This window comes from Amborella trichopoda, chromosome 3 (assembly GCF_054954075.1).
Source record: "Amborella trichopoda isolate Santa Cruz 75 chromosome 3, AtrichopodaSantaCruz75HAP2 v2.0, whole genome shotgun sequence".
NCBI lineage: Eukaryota > Viridiplantae > Streptophyta > Magnoliopsida > Amborellales > Amborellaceae > Amborella > Amborella trichopoda.
The window spans coordinates 14,296,486-14,314,431 of NC_142338.1; the positions used below are offsets into that span (position 1 = coordinate 14,296,486).

Consider the following 17,946-nt stretch of genomic DNA (forward strand, 5'->3'; position numbering starts at 1 on the left):
AAGCCCAAATACTTGTATCCATTGTTTGAAACCACTACTCCGCCTATGCCCGATCTGAGTACCCAACCTAAGTCTGAGCAACTCGGCCTTAGTAGTGTTGAATACTGTAGCAGTAAATAAAAGGTTAAAAGCAAGATTAAGCCAAATACATCAAAATGAGTTTAAAAAAGTAGCAAAGAAATAGATTTTAAAAAATCAACTTGTCATTGGGGGTATATTTTGAAATAATCTAAAAAATATAGGAAAATATAAAAATAAGTAATTATATATAAACTTCATTTCAATCTTTATCAAAATGACAGAAAATATAAAAAAATATCAAAAATAAATTCTTTACTTTTTTATTTTTTTGAATTTTTTTAGATATCCTCAAGTGAGACCTCCAGCTCGGGAAAATTTGGGCGAGCCCGATTACTCGGGACTCGGATCGAGTAGTCAAGCATTGCATCAACCAAAGTTTCCCTACAATTTATTGGAAGGAAAACTGACGGCACCAAACCTGTGCTTCATGCAAAAGCCAGATTTGAGGTATTGGAGGGAACTCCAAAGTTTTTCAGACTTTCCTCTCGCAACCAGGAATAATTCTGTGAAACAAAACGGATTTGGTGATCTAAAAATGTTAGAATGCAGTACTATACTTTCATATATTGTTTTCTTTAACGATGATGATGATGTTGTTTTCGTAAGTTTTTAATAAATAAAGAAAGAAAATGATGGGCTTTAGCCTCACGTTGAAGAATAGAGTGAGACAATAATAATATATACATGGACAATGATTTAATGCAATGGTTGTATCATAGTATGATACAACCACTTTTTTAGAAAACCATATTTGTGGTATTTGTATGACCCGAAATTTTGCACACACACTCTCTGCATCTCAATAATCAATCTCAATAAAGAAAAAGTTCAATTTGAACCCTAAATATGGTCAAAATGAGTTCCCTTCCAACAACAAATCTAGACCATTCATTTGGTGAATTTCAAGATCTTAGGTTTTACAAACTCAAAATCATTTTTTTCTTCTTTAACATTATTCATCTAATGATAATAAAGCCATCTAAAAAATTTGGAAAAGAAAAAAATCCCTCTAAGACCTAGATCTAAGTATCTTAGCAAAATGGATGGCCTATGTTAATTAGGCTAAAAAAAATACTTTCGAGGTTGCGTTTTCAAAATTTTACCTTTTGTTATTGTTCATTAGAATGAAAAGAGTTCACATTTTAAATTTTGGATCAATCAAATAGTCTGAACATAGTTTTTGTTATATTACACTATGATGCAACGGTTGCATGAAATCACTGTCCACACACACACACACACACACACACACACACACATATATATATATATATATATATATATATATATATATATATATATATATGGAAGATGCTACGATACACCTATTCGTGTACCACTACAGTAAACGTCGAATGGCCCATATCGAATCTGGGCCGATCTGACGATCACAGATGTCTGGTAGTGTTTTACATCTGGGCCGATCTGACGATCACGAATGTCTGGTAGTATTTTATTTTTCATTTTTTATATACAAATCGGAATGATCTTAAATTTGGAGCGTGTATTCATCAAAAATAGATGTATTCATCAAAAATAGAAAAATCTACGAAAAATATCAAAAAAACATTTTACATAAAATACATTGACCAAAATACCTCTGAAATATTTCAGGGGTATTTTGGTTAATTTTGTTTTTGTGAATTATTATTATTTATATATTTTTATTAGGTGAGCCTCACTAAGATGTACACATGCTCTAAATTTTTTATCATTCTGATTTGTAGAAAAAAAAGTAAAATTAAAATACTCTCTGACAACTGTGGCCGTTAAATCGACACAGATTCGATATGGGCCGTTGGGTGTTTACTATAGCAGTACGCACATGGGCATAGAGGAACTTTTCCTTATATATATATATATATATATATAGAAAATTTTATATATAAGGATGCTACCTTATAATGTAGAACCACAGATGCCCCTCAAAAATCCATGGGAAAAGTTAGTTTTAATGTTGAAAAACCCTTGGATTAATCATCTCGACATCAAGATGTATGACTATGAAGAATTAAAAGATTTTTAAGTCTCAGAAACAATGCATTTTACAACATATTATCTACACCGTCCATTTTCAAAATTTTCATATATTAGTATATCTACTTGATTTTAACCATTTTTAAAATTTAAAATTTTATAATGAGATATAAAAATAGATTTTGAGATAATCCTAATAACATTTTACATCAAAATTATATACCATGATAAAAATTGAAGGGCATCGTACCTCTACACCTACAGAGGCGTTTGTATGCCAACTATATATATATATATATATATATATATATACATACAAGTATTAGACAAGTGCGTTGCACGTGATCTGATATAGTTATAATTGAATAAATGTTTATTTTGAAATAACGTTTTTGAAAAAATTGAAAAAAACACCAACACGTGCACAAAAAGAAAAAAAGGACACCAGATCATTACCAAGCTGAATGTTAGAATTAAGACAACTCTAACATGTCGAGAGAGAGAGAGGGAGAGAGAGAGAGAGAGAGAGAGAGAGAGAGAGAGAGAGTTAAAAGGAAAACAAACCTCTAGATTGAGAAACTCTATCCATTAAGAGCTCAAAGAAGAGGCCAAAAAGTCTAAGAGCTTCACTCCTAGATGACATGGTTATAAGTTGTTCTCTAGTTTTCTAACTTTCTATCTCTCTCTCTCCTTAAACCATGCACCTCTCTCTAAATTTTTTGTTCTCTAATCTCTAACTTTCTATCTCTTTTTTTTCCCTTAAACTCATGCACCTCGCTTTCTAAATTTCAAACTTCTGCAAATCATCTCCCTCAATAACTTTTAATCAAGAGGGAAACTTCCTATCTCTCTCTCAAACACCCCTCTCCTCTCTCTAATTTGTACATATCATCTCTTTTTAGAAATATGTATATTATGTAGAAAGAGAGGGAGATTTGTTTTTTTAAGAAAGAGGGAAAGAGAGAGAGAGAGAGTATGAGAGATAAATATGGGAGAGGGGGAGATTTAAAGAACAAGAGAGATTTGATTTAAGAGGAGAGATTTGAGGAAAGAGGTAAAGAGAGAGAGAGAGAATGGGAGAGAATAAATATGTGGGGAGATATTTTAGGAAAGAGAGAGATTTGATTATGGGGGAGATATTTAAGGAAAGACGAGAGGGAGAGAGAAATATAGCATTGGAGAGAAAGAATGGAGAGAGAAAAGGCAATTATGAAAAACAAAAGTATATATGGTGCAAAAATAGCGAAGATGTTACTCTCACTTAATATATATATATATATATATATATATATATATATATATATATATGTGTGTGTGTGTGTGTGTGTGTGTGTGTGTGTGTGTGTGTGTGTGTGTGGGGAAAAAGATATGGTGCACGGCCTCGTGTATTTAAAGAGAATACGTCAACGGTGATGAGCCACTGGTCATGAAATGAACGACGAGTGATATTGTTACAAAATTCAAACCAAGACGTTAATATAGCATCCTCTCTCTCTCTTGACAGCTGACAAAGGGCTGTTTTTTCTCTCACCTCAAGACTCTCTCGTCCTCTCTCTCCTGACAGCTGACAGAGGGTGGCTTTTCAAACCAAAGACATTAATGTCTAGTCCTCTCTACTTATCGTGCACTTTCTCTTCCTCCTCTCTCTCTCTCCCCTGTGCCTGCCGCAAAACCCTGGCCGTCCTCCTCTCTCTCTCCTCTGTGCCTGTGCCAAAACCCTAGCCCTGCTCCTCCTCTCTTTCTTTCCCCTGTGCCTGCCGCAAAACCTTGGCCTTGCCCTACCTCCTCCTCTCTCTCTCCCCTGTGCCTGCCGCAAAACCCTCGCCCTGCCCCACCTCCTTACTGCTGCACCCTCTCGCGCTCAAGATTGTTGCACCCTCTTACGCGCAATAGGGAAGAATCAGGTACACTCCTCTTTCTCTCTCTCTCGGCTTTAGTTTTATCTCCCCAATAGAGGACCATGTCTCTCTCTCTCTAACCATAACCCTGGCCCTACCTCCTCCTCTCTCTCTTACCCCAGCAAAGCCATTCTTTTCCTCCTCTAACCAGAGCAAAAAACCAGACATCTATAATATCAAAGCACAAGCCAAATAATCCAACAGTATCGCACATTGAAAGACCAAAAACTTGCCTTAGATCCCAATATTGCCTATCGACCTTAGTATCTGCTCCTATAATGATAGACATCTAGATAACATTCCAATTTTTTTAGATCACCATCATGCAGGGGTCTCCCTTTTAATGACAAGATTCACGTGGATAGAGGCAAATGCTATCTTATTGATAACAAAATATTGTATGCAGATCTATTATGTGTCCAATTATCTACATAATTTTGTTGTTTGGTTTTTTTTAGGAGGTTCACGTTTCTGTAATATCGAGGATCTTTGTTGTTCTTTGTGGATCAAATGCCATGTTGAAGCCCTTTGAAATATCTCAAGGAACAAGCATTAGACTTTCCCTATCATTGTAGTATAATGTACAATAATACTATAGATTGATGTGTGTTTGCAATTGAGAATTGCGTAACGTGCATTTATACTTGGTTGCAGATTGTTGAGTTATTAGGCTTTGTGTTTTTTTTTATTATTATTGTTCTATGTGAGTGTTTAATACTTTAGTGTTCCATTTGCAAAATTACTTACAGGGAATCGACAATGAGACTTATTTGCTCGTATTGCTTATTATAAATGATCAAATTATTGAACTGTGATAAAAGTTGTTTGCATTTACGAAAATCATCAATGACATTCACATTGAAAGATTTTAAGAATTCTGCAAATACTAAAGCTTAGATTTTTTATTGTTTATTTCAAGATTGTCACTTCTATAGCTCTCCATATATCATATGGAAAGAACCATGAGCTTGATTTGTTGGGATAGAATGTAATTTCTTACTTTCTGAATAACATATATGAAAAAGTGTACACTGAGTTATGTTCTAGTCAGTGCACACAACAAAGTGTACACTGTTGGTGATTTTAATAAAAAACATTTATTAATATTGATAAAAATTTCTTCCTTATGTGAGAAATCTCTTCCTTAAATTATTTTATACTTGTTATATAAAACCATTTATTCTTTATGTGCATCTAAGAAATCTCCAAAAAGGCCAACCACAAGAAGGCAAGTTTGGATGAGATAGAACTGGTTTTTTGGTGTATTTACATTTTCTTTTAAGGAGAGCACATTGGATATTGTGAAGTACAAAATTCATTCATTTAAAGCGAAATACTTTATGATTAGATCTCCTTTGGATTCATTTAAATCGAAATGCTTTGTTAGTCATAAGTTCATATAGAAATTTTGTTTTGTGTAGGCTAATTCAAGTACCTGAGATGGGCCGATCTATTTCAGGCAGTGTGTCATCGCCCACATTGACAGATCAAGACAACATGAGGGACGACATTGAACCCATCAAGCAAGATCACATGCTCGCAACCCCCCAAAAAACATTTATAAATACGGAAATCAAAGAACCCCAAATTGGAATGAAGTTTGGTTTTGAAGAAGATGCATGTGAATATTACAAGGTATTTGCATTGGCACATAGGTTTGGCATCCGAAAGGGAACTACACACAATAATAAGGATAGACAAAGAATAGATAGGGAAATTAATTGCTTTGGGGAAATGTTTAGGGTTGAGAAAGATGTCTTACGTAAAGTGAATATCCCTCAATCAATTTGTGGATGCAAGGCTAAGCTATGCATAAGCTTAAATTCTATTAATGAGTGGGTAGTGACTAAGTTTGTAAATGATCACAACCATGCCATTGTCTGTCCAAGGAAAGCTAGACTAATTCAATCACACCGAACAATATTGAATGCAACAACGTTGATGATAAATTCTATAAGCTCTGCTTTGATGAAATCTAGGAATATTTATGATATTTTTACAGAACAAGCTAGGGGGATTGAGAATCTCCAATGCTCACAAAAAGATATCGAAAACCACATAGCAAAGAACCGTAGAAAATTGAAAGGAGAAGATGGCAATCGTGCTATGCAATGGCTGTACGGAATGAATGAATCAAACCCTTCATTTTTCTATAAGGTTAAATTAGATGAAGATGGTCATCTAATCAGTATGCTATGGGTAGATGTCATGTCAAGGGTATTGTATCACCACTTTTTAGGCATGGTGACTTTTGATACAACACGCAAGATGAACTTATTTAGCATGCTCTTTGCTCTCATACTTGGTGTGAATCACCACTACAACACAATATTTTTTGGGTTTGCACTTATATTTGATGAAAAGATTGAGTCATTTGTATGTGTATTCGAAACGTGGCTAGAAGCAATGAGTGGTCTTCAACCCGGTGTAATTATCACTGATCAGGATCATGCAATTACTACTGCAGTGAGACAAGTTCTAAAAGAAAGTAGGCATCACTATTGCAAATGGCACATACTTATAAGGATGAAAGAAAAATTGTGCCGTGTATTGCGTTGACATCACACTTTTCCAAAAAATTTTAAGAAGTGTATAACAAGCCCAACTGTAGAAGAGTTTGAGACAGATTGGAAATCCCTTATTGAGAAATATAATCTTTAACAAAATGAATGGCTCATTAGAATGTACAATTGTCGAATGCAGTGGGTTGATGCAAATGTGGCTGATGCATTCACAGCCGGTATGTCAACGACTCAAAGAAGTGAAGGTATGAATAAGTACGTTAAGATGTACTTAACTCCCACAATAAGCTTGCACTCTTTGTTGGAAATTACTAAAAAAGTACATAAAAATAAGCTTTACAAAATGAGGGAGAATGACTTAAAGAACATCATTTCTACTCCTCTTTTGAGGACCACTACCTTCATAGAGGCACAAGTTTCGAAGATCTTTACACACAGAATGATGAAGTGTTTTGGGGAAGAAATTGCAGATTCAGCAAATTACAAGATTGAAGCCATTGAAGACAACGTCACTGTTGCCACCTATAAGGTGACATAACCTGGAAGTGGAACAAGGTTATTTGTTGTGGAATTCAACAGTTATAATCAAATTGCTTCTTGTACATGCCACTTGGATGCTAGGTTAGGCATCCTTTTCAGGCATGTGCTTAGAATCTTTTCGGTGGATAATATTTTTGAGATCCCATCACATTTCATCATGAATCGATGGAAAAATGATGTGCTAAAAGGGACTGTAGTTGATGAAAGAGGCAAGAAAATTCAAGTATCTTCTGAAATGGCTTCCTTAGCAATGACAGTAGCAACACTAATTTTCTTTCTCTCTCATCTCTCTCTCACATACACACATACGCACAAGCACACACAAACAGAGACCAAGAAAAATAAGGCCTTAAATTAATGAAAGTTACAATGTTTTGTGGAATGGTCATTGTTCCCAGCAAAAGAACGAACAAACAGTTGTCTGGAATTGCTACATTACAATAAGCCTGTCTTTGGTTGATACCTTCCCTTTGGAAGCATTGGTGTTTAATTATTCCCATCCTTATTGGGTAGCGAATCTTTTATTCGTATTTTAAATTAATGCTTTTTGGCTACTTTTGCTTCTGATAATGATTTATTTAATTCCAAATTTGCAGTGCTTGGCTACAGCTCTCTGATGCCAGAGTTTCAAACAAATAGTGTATTTCCTGTAGAACTTTCAATAAAGATATTGCAAATGACTAAATAGAAGGCTGATTTTGCTTGATTTTCCTCTCCCTTGCCTTCTTCTCTTATTAAACCTAAACTTTTGAAGCCAACTATTAGCTATTCAAGTAAGAAGGTATATTACGAGATTACGTATTTTACATAGACATTGGATCATTTCAACTATGTTCCATGGGGCTATGAAACTTTTTAGCAGAGGTATCTCATTAATTCTCAACTTTTCAACTATGTTCCTATGATAAACTCTTTGATATTTCGATAGTTTAACCACAGTGACTTCAAGTACCCTGTCCTGCTCATATAGATGCTAATGAGATGCCACGGATCAAAACCACATGCATTTCCCATAACCTTTTGAGCTCTCAACTATCACTGTTCAGAAAAGGAAATGCGCGAATGCCTAGTATAAGGGGCCTATGCACAATTAACTTTGAGGCCAAAAATTTGAGAGACACATTACTTTTTTTTAATGCAAAATGTAGTTTATTTACGACTAAGTTAGAAAAGTACACCTTACTCCTTTTTTATAAGGAGAAAGAAATATACAACAAGAAATACTAAACTCAAAGCTAATATGAATATAATTACACACTTCTCAAAATTCTCTTGGGCGCTCAAACGTTGTTGGTTCTGTAATAATGTGATCAATGACTCGAAGTTAAAAGTCGTTCACTCGAATATATTGCAGTCTTGGGAGTATCGAAGGTGCATATCGACCCACCCATTCCATAAATTATATGATTTGCACTTAAGGTATTTCCTGTTTGGATTTTGTTTGCTTCTAGATGTCTACATCTCACATTTGTGGCCACAATTTCTGCAAATCTTGATTGGATATGCTATGGTATTGCTTGTGGATGAACTTGCCATCTTCCCACCTACACTAATTATAACACAATTTTGTGAATGATAGACAGAGAGAAACCTGCTGCCATTAGCACTTAAAGTGGAGATAAACACAAAAAAGGTAAAATCACGACTATTGTACCACACGAGTTCTCTTTATAAGTAAATGAAGCTCAAATTCTTGATTTGTGTATATCCTTGTTGAGAAATCTCTACTTTAAGCAAATCACTATAAGTAAATCACGCATTCAGTTTTAAACATGACATTTATAAACTTGCTTTCCTGACCAACACTAAAGAAAAAAAATCCTCCTTTTTCTTCTTCGTTTTTAAGGTTATTGCCATAAAATTACTGACCCCCCCAACACAAAAAAAGAGAGTAAAAAGCTGGAAAAAAAGAAAAGAAAAAAAGTTCATGATCCTCAATTCAATGTGAATAATTCCCCAAGCCAAGCACAAGAAAATACTGGACGTAAGTAGGTTAATGGGGTGCACCAGACTCGAGCATAACTCAGTGTACACTTTTCATATATGTTATTCAGAAAATAAGAAATTACATCCTAGGCCAACAAATCAAGCTCATGGTTCTTTCCATATGATATATGGAGAACTATAGAAGTGACACTTATGAAATAAACAATAAAAAATCTAAGCATTAGTATTTGCAGGATTCTTTAAATCTTTCAATGTGACTGTCATTGATAATAAGCAATACAAGCAAATAAGTCTCACTGTCGATTCTCAATAAGTAATTTTGAAATGGAACACTAAAGTATTAAACACTCACATAAAACAATAAAAAAAATAAACACAAACCCTAATGACTCAGCGATCTGGAAGTAAAACATTTTGACTTTTTTCTAATCTAATCTAAAAAAATTGGAATGTTATCGAGATGTCTGTCATTATAGGAGCAGATACTAAGGTCGATAGGCAATATTGGGATCTAAGGCTGATTTTTGGTCTTTCAATGTGCGATATTGTTGGACGATATTGTTGGATTATTTGGCCTGTGCTTTGACCTTTATAAATGTTTGGTCTTTTGATCTGATTTTGCTTTGGTTGGAGGAGGAAGATAATGGCTTTGCTAGGGCGAGAGAGAGAGGAGGAGGCTTGGCCAGGGTTTTGGTTAGAGAGAGAGAGATACAGTCCTCTATTGGGGAGATAAAACTAAAGCCGAAAGAGAAAAAGAGGATGAGCGTACATGGTTCTTCCCTATTGCGTGTAAGAGGGTGCAACAATCTTGAGTACGAGAGGGTGCAACAGTAATACGTCAAGCACAGGGGAGAGAGAGAGGAGGAGGCAGGGTAGGGCCAGGGTTTTGTGGCAAGCACAAGGAAGAGATAGAGAGAGGAGGAATAGGGCCAGGGTTTTGCAGCAGGCACATGGGAGAGAGAGAGAGAGAGGAGGAGAACGGTCAGGGTTTTGCAACAGGCATAGGGGAGAGAAAGATAAGGGAGAAGGAAGAAGAGGAAGAGCACGACAAGTAGAGAGAGGACGAGACATTAACATCTTTGGCTTGAAAAAGCCACCTTCGAGAGTCTTGAGGTGAGAGAAAAAGCAGCTCTCTGTCAACTGTCAGGAGAGAGAGAGGACGCTACATTAATGTCTTGGTTTGAATTTTGCAACAATATCACTCGTATTTCATTCCATGACCAGTGGCTCATCACCGTTGGCGTATTCTCCTTAAATACACGAGGTTGTGCACCATATCTTTTTCGTATATATATATATAAAACTCTTCCCAACGTTTATTGGCGTAAATGAACAGTGATTTCACCTACCCTCATCACCATCCAAATTTCATCGTACGATCATAGTTGTCCGGTAGCATTTCATTTTTCATTTTTTTTTCACAAATCCAAATTATGTGATATTTGGAGTGTGTGTACATCTTAGTGACGCACACCTAATAAAAATATGAAAAAATAATTCGTAAAACATAAATTGATCAAAATACCCTCGAAAATTTACAGGGGTATTTTGATCAATTTATATTTTAAATATTTTTTTAAATATTTTTATTAGATTCGCTTCACTAATATGTATACACGCTCTAAATTTCCGATCATTCCAATTAGTTAAAAAAAAAATGAAAATTGAAATACTATCGGACAACTATGACCGTGCGATGAAGTTTGGAAAGCGATGAGGGTAGGCGAAATCACAGTTCATTTTCACCTATAATCATTTTGTAGTATCTTCCATATATATATAGCCAATCCTCATCACTGTCCAAAGTTCATCGCACAGTCACAATTATCAGGTAATGTTTTATTTTTCATTTTTTTTTAAAATCGGAATGATCTGAAATTTGGAACGGATATTCATAAAAAAAATAGGCGAATCTGCAAAAAATATCAAAAAAATATTTTACGTGAAAACATTGACCAAAATACTCCTAAAAAGTTTCGGGGTATTTTGGTCAATTTGTTTTCATGAATTATTTGTTTTATATTTTTATTAGGTGCGACTCACTAAGATGTACACACGATTAAAACTTTAAGCTATTCTGATTTGTAGAAAATAAAAATAAAAAGTAAAAGACTATCGGACAATCGTGATCATACGATGAACTTTAGACGGTGATGAGGGTAGGCGAAATCACTGTTCATTTTCGGCTATAGGCGTTGGGAAGACTTTTCCTATATATATATATATATCAAAATTTTTCATGTTAAATATTTTTTTGATATTTTTCGTAGATTCTCCTATTTTTGATGAACATAAGCTCCAAATTTCAGGTCATTCCAATTTATAGAAAAAAATAAAAAATGAAACACTATAAGACAATCGTGATCGTGCGATGAACTTTGGACGGTGATGAGGTAGGCGAAATCACTGTTCATTTTCGCTTATAGGCGTTTTGTAGTTTCTTCCATATATATATATATATATATATGGTGTGGTTTCCATAAGATTGCAACCTTCAACAATCCAACTAAGGTGCACCTTCAAATTTTATCGTAATATATATTTTTGATGTAAAATGTTCTTAGGATTATCTCAAAATCTATTTTTATATCTAATTATAAAATTTTAAATTTAAAAAATGGTTAAAATCAAGTAGATCTATAAATATATGAAAATCTTGAAATGGATGGTCTAGATAATATGTTGTAAGATGTACTATTTCTCAGACTCAAAATTCTTTTATTTTTCATAGCCATACATTTCGATGTCGAGATGATCAATTACAGGGTTTTTCAACACTAAAATAACATTTTCCGATGGAGTTTTGAGGTGCATCCGTAGTTCTATATACTTTTTCCATATATATATAATATGTTGTAAGATGTACTATTGCTAATTATAAGATGTAATATGTTGTAAGATGTACTATGTTGTAAGATCTAATTATAAATTTTAAATTTAAAAAATGGTTAAAATCAAGTAAATCTATAAACATATGAAAATCTTGAAAATGGATGGTTTAGATAATATGTTGTAAGATATACTATTTCTAAGACTCAAAATCGTTTTATTTTTCATAGCCATACATTTTGATGTCGAGATGATCAATCACATTTTCAACACTAAAATAACATTTTTCGATGAATTTTTGAGGTGCATTCGTAGTTCTATATTTTAAGGTTGCAACCTTGTATAAACTTTTTCCATATATATATACGTGTGTGTGTGTGTAGGTGGGGGGGGGGAGGGAGAGGAAGGGGGGCAACAATTTTATGCTCTATGTTCATGAATCAAATGTGAGAATGTATATGCATGCCGTGCTACACACCTTAGAGCACTTGAGGCAACTTTAAATTCCGAGGTGCCCTGAGGCCGTGCATGGGTGCTGAAGAGCCACCTTTCAGTCTAATATTATTTCCTCTCTAAATTCCGTGCTCACCTTATCTCTGAACATTAAGGCTCACTTATTCCATGCAACTATAGGCGAGATTTGAGGCGACTTTACACTTCGCAGTGCCCTGAGGCCGTGCATGGGTGTTGAAGATCCACATTTCAGTCTACTATTATTTACTCTCTAAATTCCGTGCTCACCTTATCTCTTTACATTATGGCTCACTTATTCCATGCAACTATAGGCAAGATTAGAGGCGACTTTACACTTTGAGGTGACCTTTAGCTCACACAACTAGATGACATTGTTATAAGTTATTATATAGTTTTCTAGCTTTCTCTCTCTCTATCTCTATCTATCCTTAAACCACACACCTCTCTCTAAATTTATTGTTCTCTAATTTCTAACTTTCTATCTCTCTCTTTCTACCCTTAAACCTATACACCTCGCTTTCTAAATTTCAAACTTCTACAAATCATCTCTCTCAATAATTTTTAACCAAAAACAAAACTTCCTATGTTTCTCTCTCTGACTTTCTAACTTTGTATATATCATCTCTTTTTATAAATATGTATATTATGTAGAGATAGACATACCTGCAGAGATGTCTAGAGTGAGAGAGAGAGATTCGCTTTTAAAGAAAGAGGGAAAGAGAGAGAGTAGGTGATATATATAGGGGGAAGAGATTTAAAGGAAGAGAGAGATTTGAAGAAAGAGACAAAGAGATAGAGAGAATAAAAGAGAATAAATATGTGGGGAGAGATTTAAGGAAAGAGAGAGAGAGATTTGATTATGGGGGAGAGATTTAAGAAAATAAGGGAGTGAGAGAGAAATATGGCGTTGGAGAGAGAGAGGGTAAATATGAAAAACAAAAGGACACGTGATGCAAGAATAGCAAGAGTGTTACTCTCGCTTAATATAATATATGGAAAACACTACCAAACGTCTATAGATGAAGTTCTACAGTATTTCACGTACGACTTTATCACCGTTTAAAATTTATTACACGGTCACAGATGTCTGATAGTATTTGATTTTTATTTTATTTTTACAAATTATAATAATCTGAAATTTTGTAGGTGTGTGTGCCTTAGTGAGATGCACATGAATAAAATATAAAACAAATAATTTGAATGATAAAAAATACTTAAAATACTGGTATAAAGTTTCAGGGGTAATTTCATCATTTTATTTTATGACTATTATTTTTTTAATATTTTATTTTGGTGAGACTTGGTCATACGTAGACACGCCCCAAATTCTAGATAAATTTGATTAGTAAAAAAATTATGAAAATTCAAATACTACTGAAAACTATGACCATATGATGAACTTTAGACGCTGATGAAGTGTAAGTGAAGTACTGTAGAGCTTCACCTATAGGCGTTATATATATATATATATATATATATATATATATATATATATATATATATATATATATATATATATATATATATATATATATATATAGAGAGAGAGAGAGAGAGAGAGAGAGAGAGAGAGGTGGCCTGAGGCTATGCATGGGTGCTAAAGAGCCACCTTTCAATCTACCATTATTTTCTCTCTAAATTTCATGCTCACCTCATCTCTCTACATTAAGGCTCACTTATTCCATGCAATTACAGGCAAGATTTGAGGCAACTTTACACTTTGTGGTGCCCTAAGGCCGTGCATGGGTGTTGAAGAGCCACCTTTTAATCTAACATTATTCTCTCTCTAAATTTCTTGCTCACCTTTTCTCTTTACATCATGGCTCACTTATTCCATGCAACTATAGGCGAGATTGAATGCGACTTTACACTTCGAGGTGCCTTTAGCTGATGCGTAGGTGTTGAAAAGCCACTTTTCAGTCTACCATTATTTTCTCTCTAAATTTTGTGCTCACCTTATCTCTCTACACTAAGGCTCACTTACTCCACGCAACTATAGTCAAGATTTGAGGGGACTTTACATTTCGAGGTGCCCTTAGCCCATGCATGGGTGCTGAAGAGGCACCTTTCAGTCTATTATTAATTTTCTTTCTAAATTTCGTGCTCACCTTATCTATCTACAATAAGGCTCACTTATTCCATACAACTATAGGCGAGATTCAAGGCGACTTTGCACTTCAAGGTGCCATTACCCCGTGCATCCATGCTGAAGAGCCACCTTTCAGTTTGCCATTATTTTCTCTCTAAATTTCGTGCTCACCTTACCTCTCTACATTAAGGCTCACTTATTCCATGCAACTATAGGTGAGATTCGAGGCGACTTTACACTTCGAGGTGCCCTTAGCCCGTGCACGGGAGATGAAGAGCCACCTTTCTGTCTATCATTATTTTCTTTCTAAATTTCGTGCTAACCTTATCTCTCTACATTAAGGCTCACTTATTCCATGCAACTATAGGCGAGATTTGAGGCGATTTTACACTTCGAGGTGTCTTCAGCCTGTGCATGGATGCTGAAGAGCCACCTTTCAATCAACCATTATTTTCTCTCTAAATTTCATGCTCACCTTATCTCTCTACAATAAGGCTCACTTATTCCATGCAACTATAGGCGAGATTTGAGGCCACTTTACACTTCGAGGTGACTTAGCCCATGTAAGGGTGCTAGAGAGCCACCTTTCAGTTTTTCGTGCTGTCACACCCCGAGAATTTACAATACTATTATTCCTGAGATGTGACGGACAAAACATATATACATCTATTGATAGGACAAATTTACAGTGGCGAGGTCTTACATAGTAAGTAAAGAAAGCTAACACAACAACAGTAGCTTCCAAGGTTGATCTTGACTAGCACTCAAAATGAATCCGTAGTTATCCTGAAAAATGTTTACCATAGTTTGATGAGTTTGGCTACTCAGTAAGTGATCATCATAATCCTAAAAATAATCATGATTGAAAGATATCAATATTTTCCAAAATGAGATCTATTAATAGAAATGCATCAACAATTTCACTTTCAATAATTGCATTGTATAATCCGAGTAATTGAAATGCTTATAACACTTTTAACGACAGTACATAATTCAAAGGATTTCACAAAATACCCTACTGGCGTCCCAAGCAGGTCACCTATATACCCCATCAGCGTCCTGATGGGTCCACTTAATCCCTATCGACGTCCCAGATAGGTCCACTTAATCCCTGTAGGTCCACTTATACCTCACCGGCGTACCGGATGAGTCCACTTAATCCCTACCGGTGTCCCAGATAGGTCCACTTATACCTCACCGGCGAACCGGATGAGTCCACTTGCATACTTAAATTATTTATAAATCTCTTTAAACATTCGAAAGCAGTAATATCATGTACTCAACATATCACTGAAACCATTAATATGAATTTCGCTTAAACCATTAATAACAGTCACTCTCTATAATATTTCAAAAATAACCAATCAAATATTTTGGGCTCAAATTTAGAAAGGTAACAGTTTGTAAAGGCATTCTAGCATAATTGCCAATTTAATATGTATAAAAAAAAAACTCTTATAAAAATTCAAGAATACGGAATTATCACAATTTATGGAATATCAATTCACAAATAAACATTTCACAACAATACTATAATCAATTGCAAAAATGTCAATTTTTAAATAATAAGGCAGTCATTTGCACATGAATTTTACAATGTCTAAATATTCAAAACAGTAGAAAGAAATATCACAATTTTACTAGAAGCAGAAATATCACATTTATTTCTAACAATAGACAAGAAAAATAAATAAATTTATTTTTCTAATTTACAGCATTCAAAATTTCTAACATAGATAAAATATCACAATTTTTATTAAAAAGATTATTTTTCAAGATAATGAGGTCACGTGCGCATAAAATTTATCGCGCCTAAAATTCATGATAATAAGCAGAAATAATTATTTCATTTTATTTTTAAAAAGAATGGATTATTTTTCGAGACAATGAGGTCACTTACACACAAAACTGATAAAATAAAGATCCTAGACGGAAATATTACTATTTATTAAAAATAGGCTATTTTTCAGAAAGACGATGTCACTTACCCACAATTATTTGAGAGGGAGCTTCCGATAAAAAAATTTCCGTTCGAGAGAGAAGTTCACTGTGTTTCGACCAGAGAGAGAGATCTCAAAATTTTGTTTTAGGGTGGGAGTGCTCACATCCCCTATTTAAATTCTTATAACGTATTGTTATATTATTTTCTTACGCTCTACCTCATACTTGAGGTGTCGCGTTAAAAGCAGACTTTTATCGTACGAAAACCACGTTCGCTAAAGGACGCTGCCAGCTGCAAGCAGCAGGAGGCAAAAGCGGGCAAAGGAAAAAAGTAAAGGCAAAGCAAAAGTTAATCCAAAGCAAAAGTTTTTGAAAACAGTGATGGTCCCCAAGGACCATCATACTCAAACAGAACATCACCTATTTATAAGCATATTTTCTCCTTTTTTTTTTTTTTTTTTGAAATTTTAGGATTGTTACACGTGCTCATTTTATCTCTCTACATTAAGGCTCATTTATTCTATGCAACTATAGGCGATTTTCTTTGTGACCCTCTGTTGCCGGGTTGACCTGAAAGAGGTTTCCATGGAAAATTTTGACTCTCACTAACTAGTGATAAGGGCAAAGTGAGAATTATTAACAAATATAAAGGGTAAATGAGGAAGCAAAAAGGGCACTTGTCAAAATAATAAAGGGGAACTCCTCCTTTTTACTATATAAAAATAAATAAATAAATAAATAAATAAATAAATAAGTATATATATATATATATATATATATATATATATATATATATATATATATATATATATATATATATATATATAACGCTCCTATGATAGCATATGCTTGTGTCTGCTCCCTCACCCAAAACACCTATTTAGAAAGATTATCTTAGTCTAAAATCTTGGTAACCAAGTAAGAGGCTACTAGACGACTATTTTGGAAAAAAAAAAATTGGATTTTGAATTTGTGACTCTTATATCTAGCTCTTTAAAAATTGGATGGTCTCTATTCAATCTTGAAGCATTATTATTTTTATTACATATAGAGTTGATTTTAGATTTTTTTTTTTATTGCTACAGTTGCAGAGATTATATTCCCCAACTCTACAATTTAAAAGTTACTCCTAGCATGAGTTATATTGGAGGGAGTAAATTGATGATACACTTCTGCGGGAGTATGAAATCGTTTGGGAGAAGTATGAAATCGTTTGGGATATCTTATTCAAGCTTGTTTGTGAAATCTTTTGAGATATTTTATTAAGCTTGTTTGTGTGTTTTTGTTAACAAAAAACTTTATATAAGGGTGAGAGGCCACTTCAAAAATTCTTTAGAAAATGTTGTTTTGATATTAAAAACCCTCAATTCGATTATCTCACCCTCAAGATGTATGAACATGAGAGAAAATAAAATTGAAGTCTTAAAAATACTGCATTTTGTAGTGTATTATCTAGACACTTAATTTTTAAGATTTTCAATTATTCATAGAGCTGCTCGATACATTATTTTTAATTTAAAATTTTATAACAAAAAAACAAAAATAAAATTTCAAGCTACCATAAATATTTCTCATGCTCAAACAACGTATTTCACCACTGTTTGAACCCAACATATTTCACCACTGTTTGAACCCATATATACGGGTA

The 17,946-nt window shown here is 34.1% G+C and overlaps 1 protein-coding gene across 1 annotated transcript; it reads left to right on the forward strand.

Moving 5' to 3' along the window:
- The first annotated feature begins 5,396 nt into the window (after window positions 1-5,396).
- LOC105420375 (protein FAR1-RELATED SEQUENCE 5-like) lies at window positions 5,397-7,635 on the forward strand. The gene is made up of 4 exons (XM_011623799.1): window positions 5,397-6,422; window positions 6,660-6,723; window positions 6,949-7,007; window positions 7,615-7,635. The coding sequence occupies exons 1-4, from the start codon at window positions 5,397-5,399 to the stop codon at window positions 7,633-7,635; spliced, it is 1,170 nt and encodes a 389-aa protein (XP_011622101.1).
- The last annotated feature ends 10,311 nt before the right edge of the window (window positions 7,636-17,946 follow it).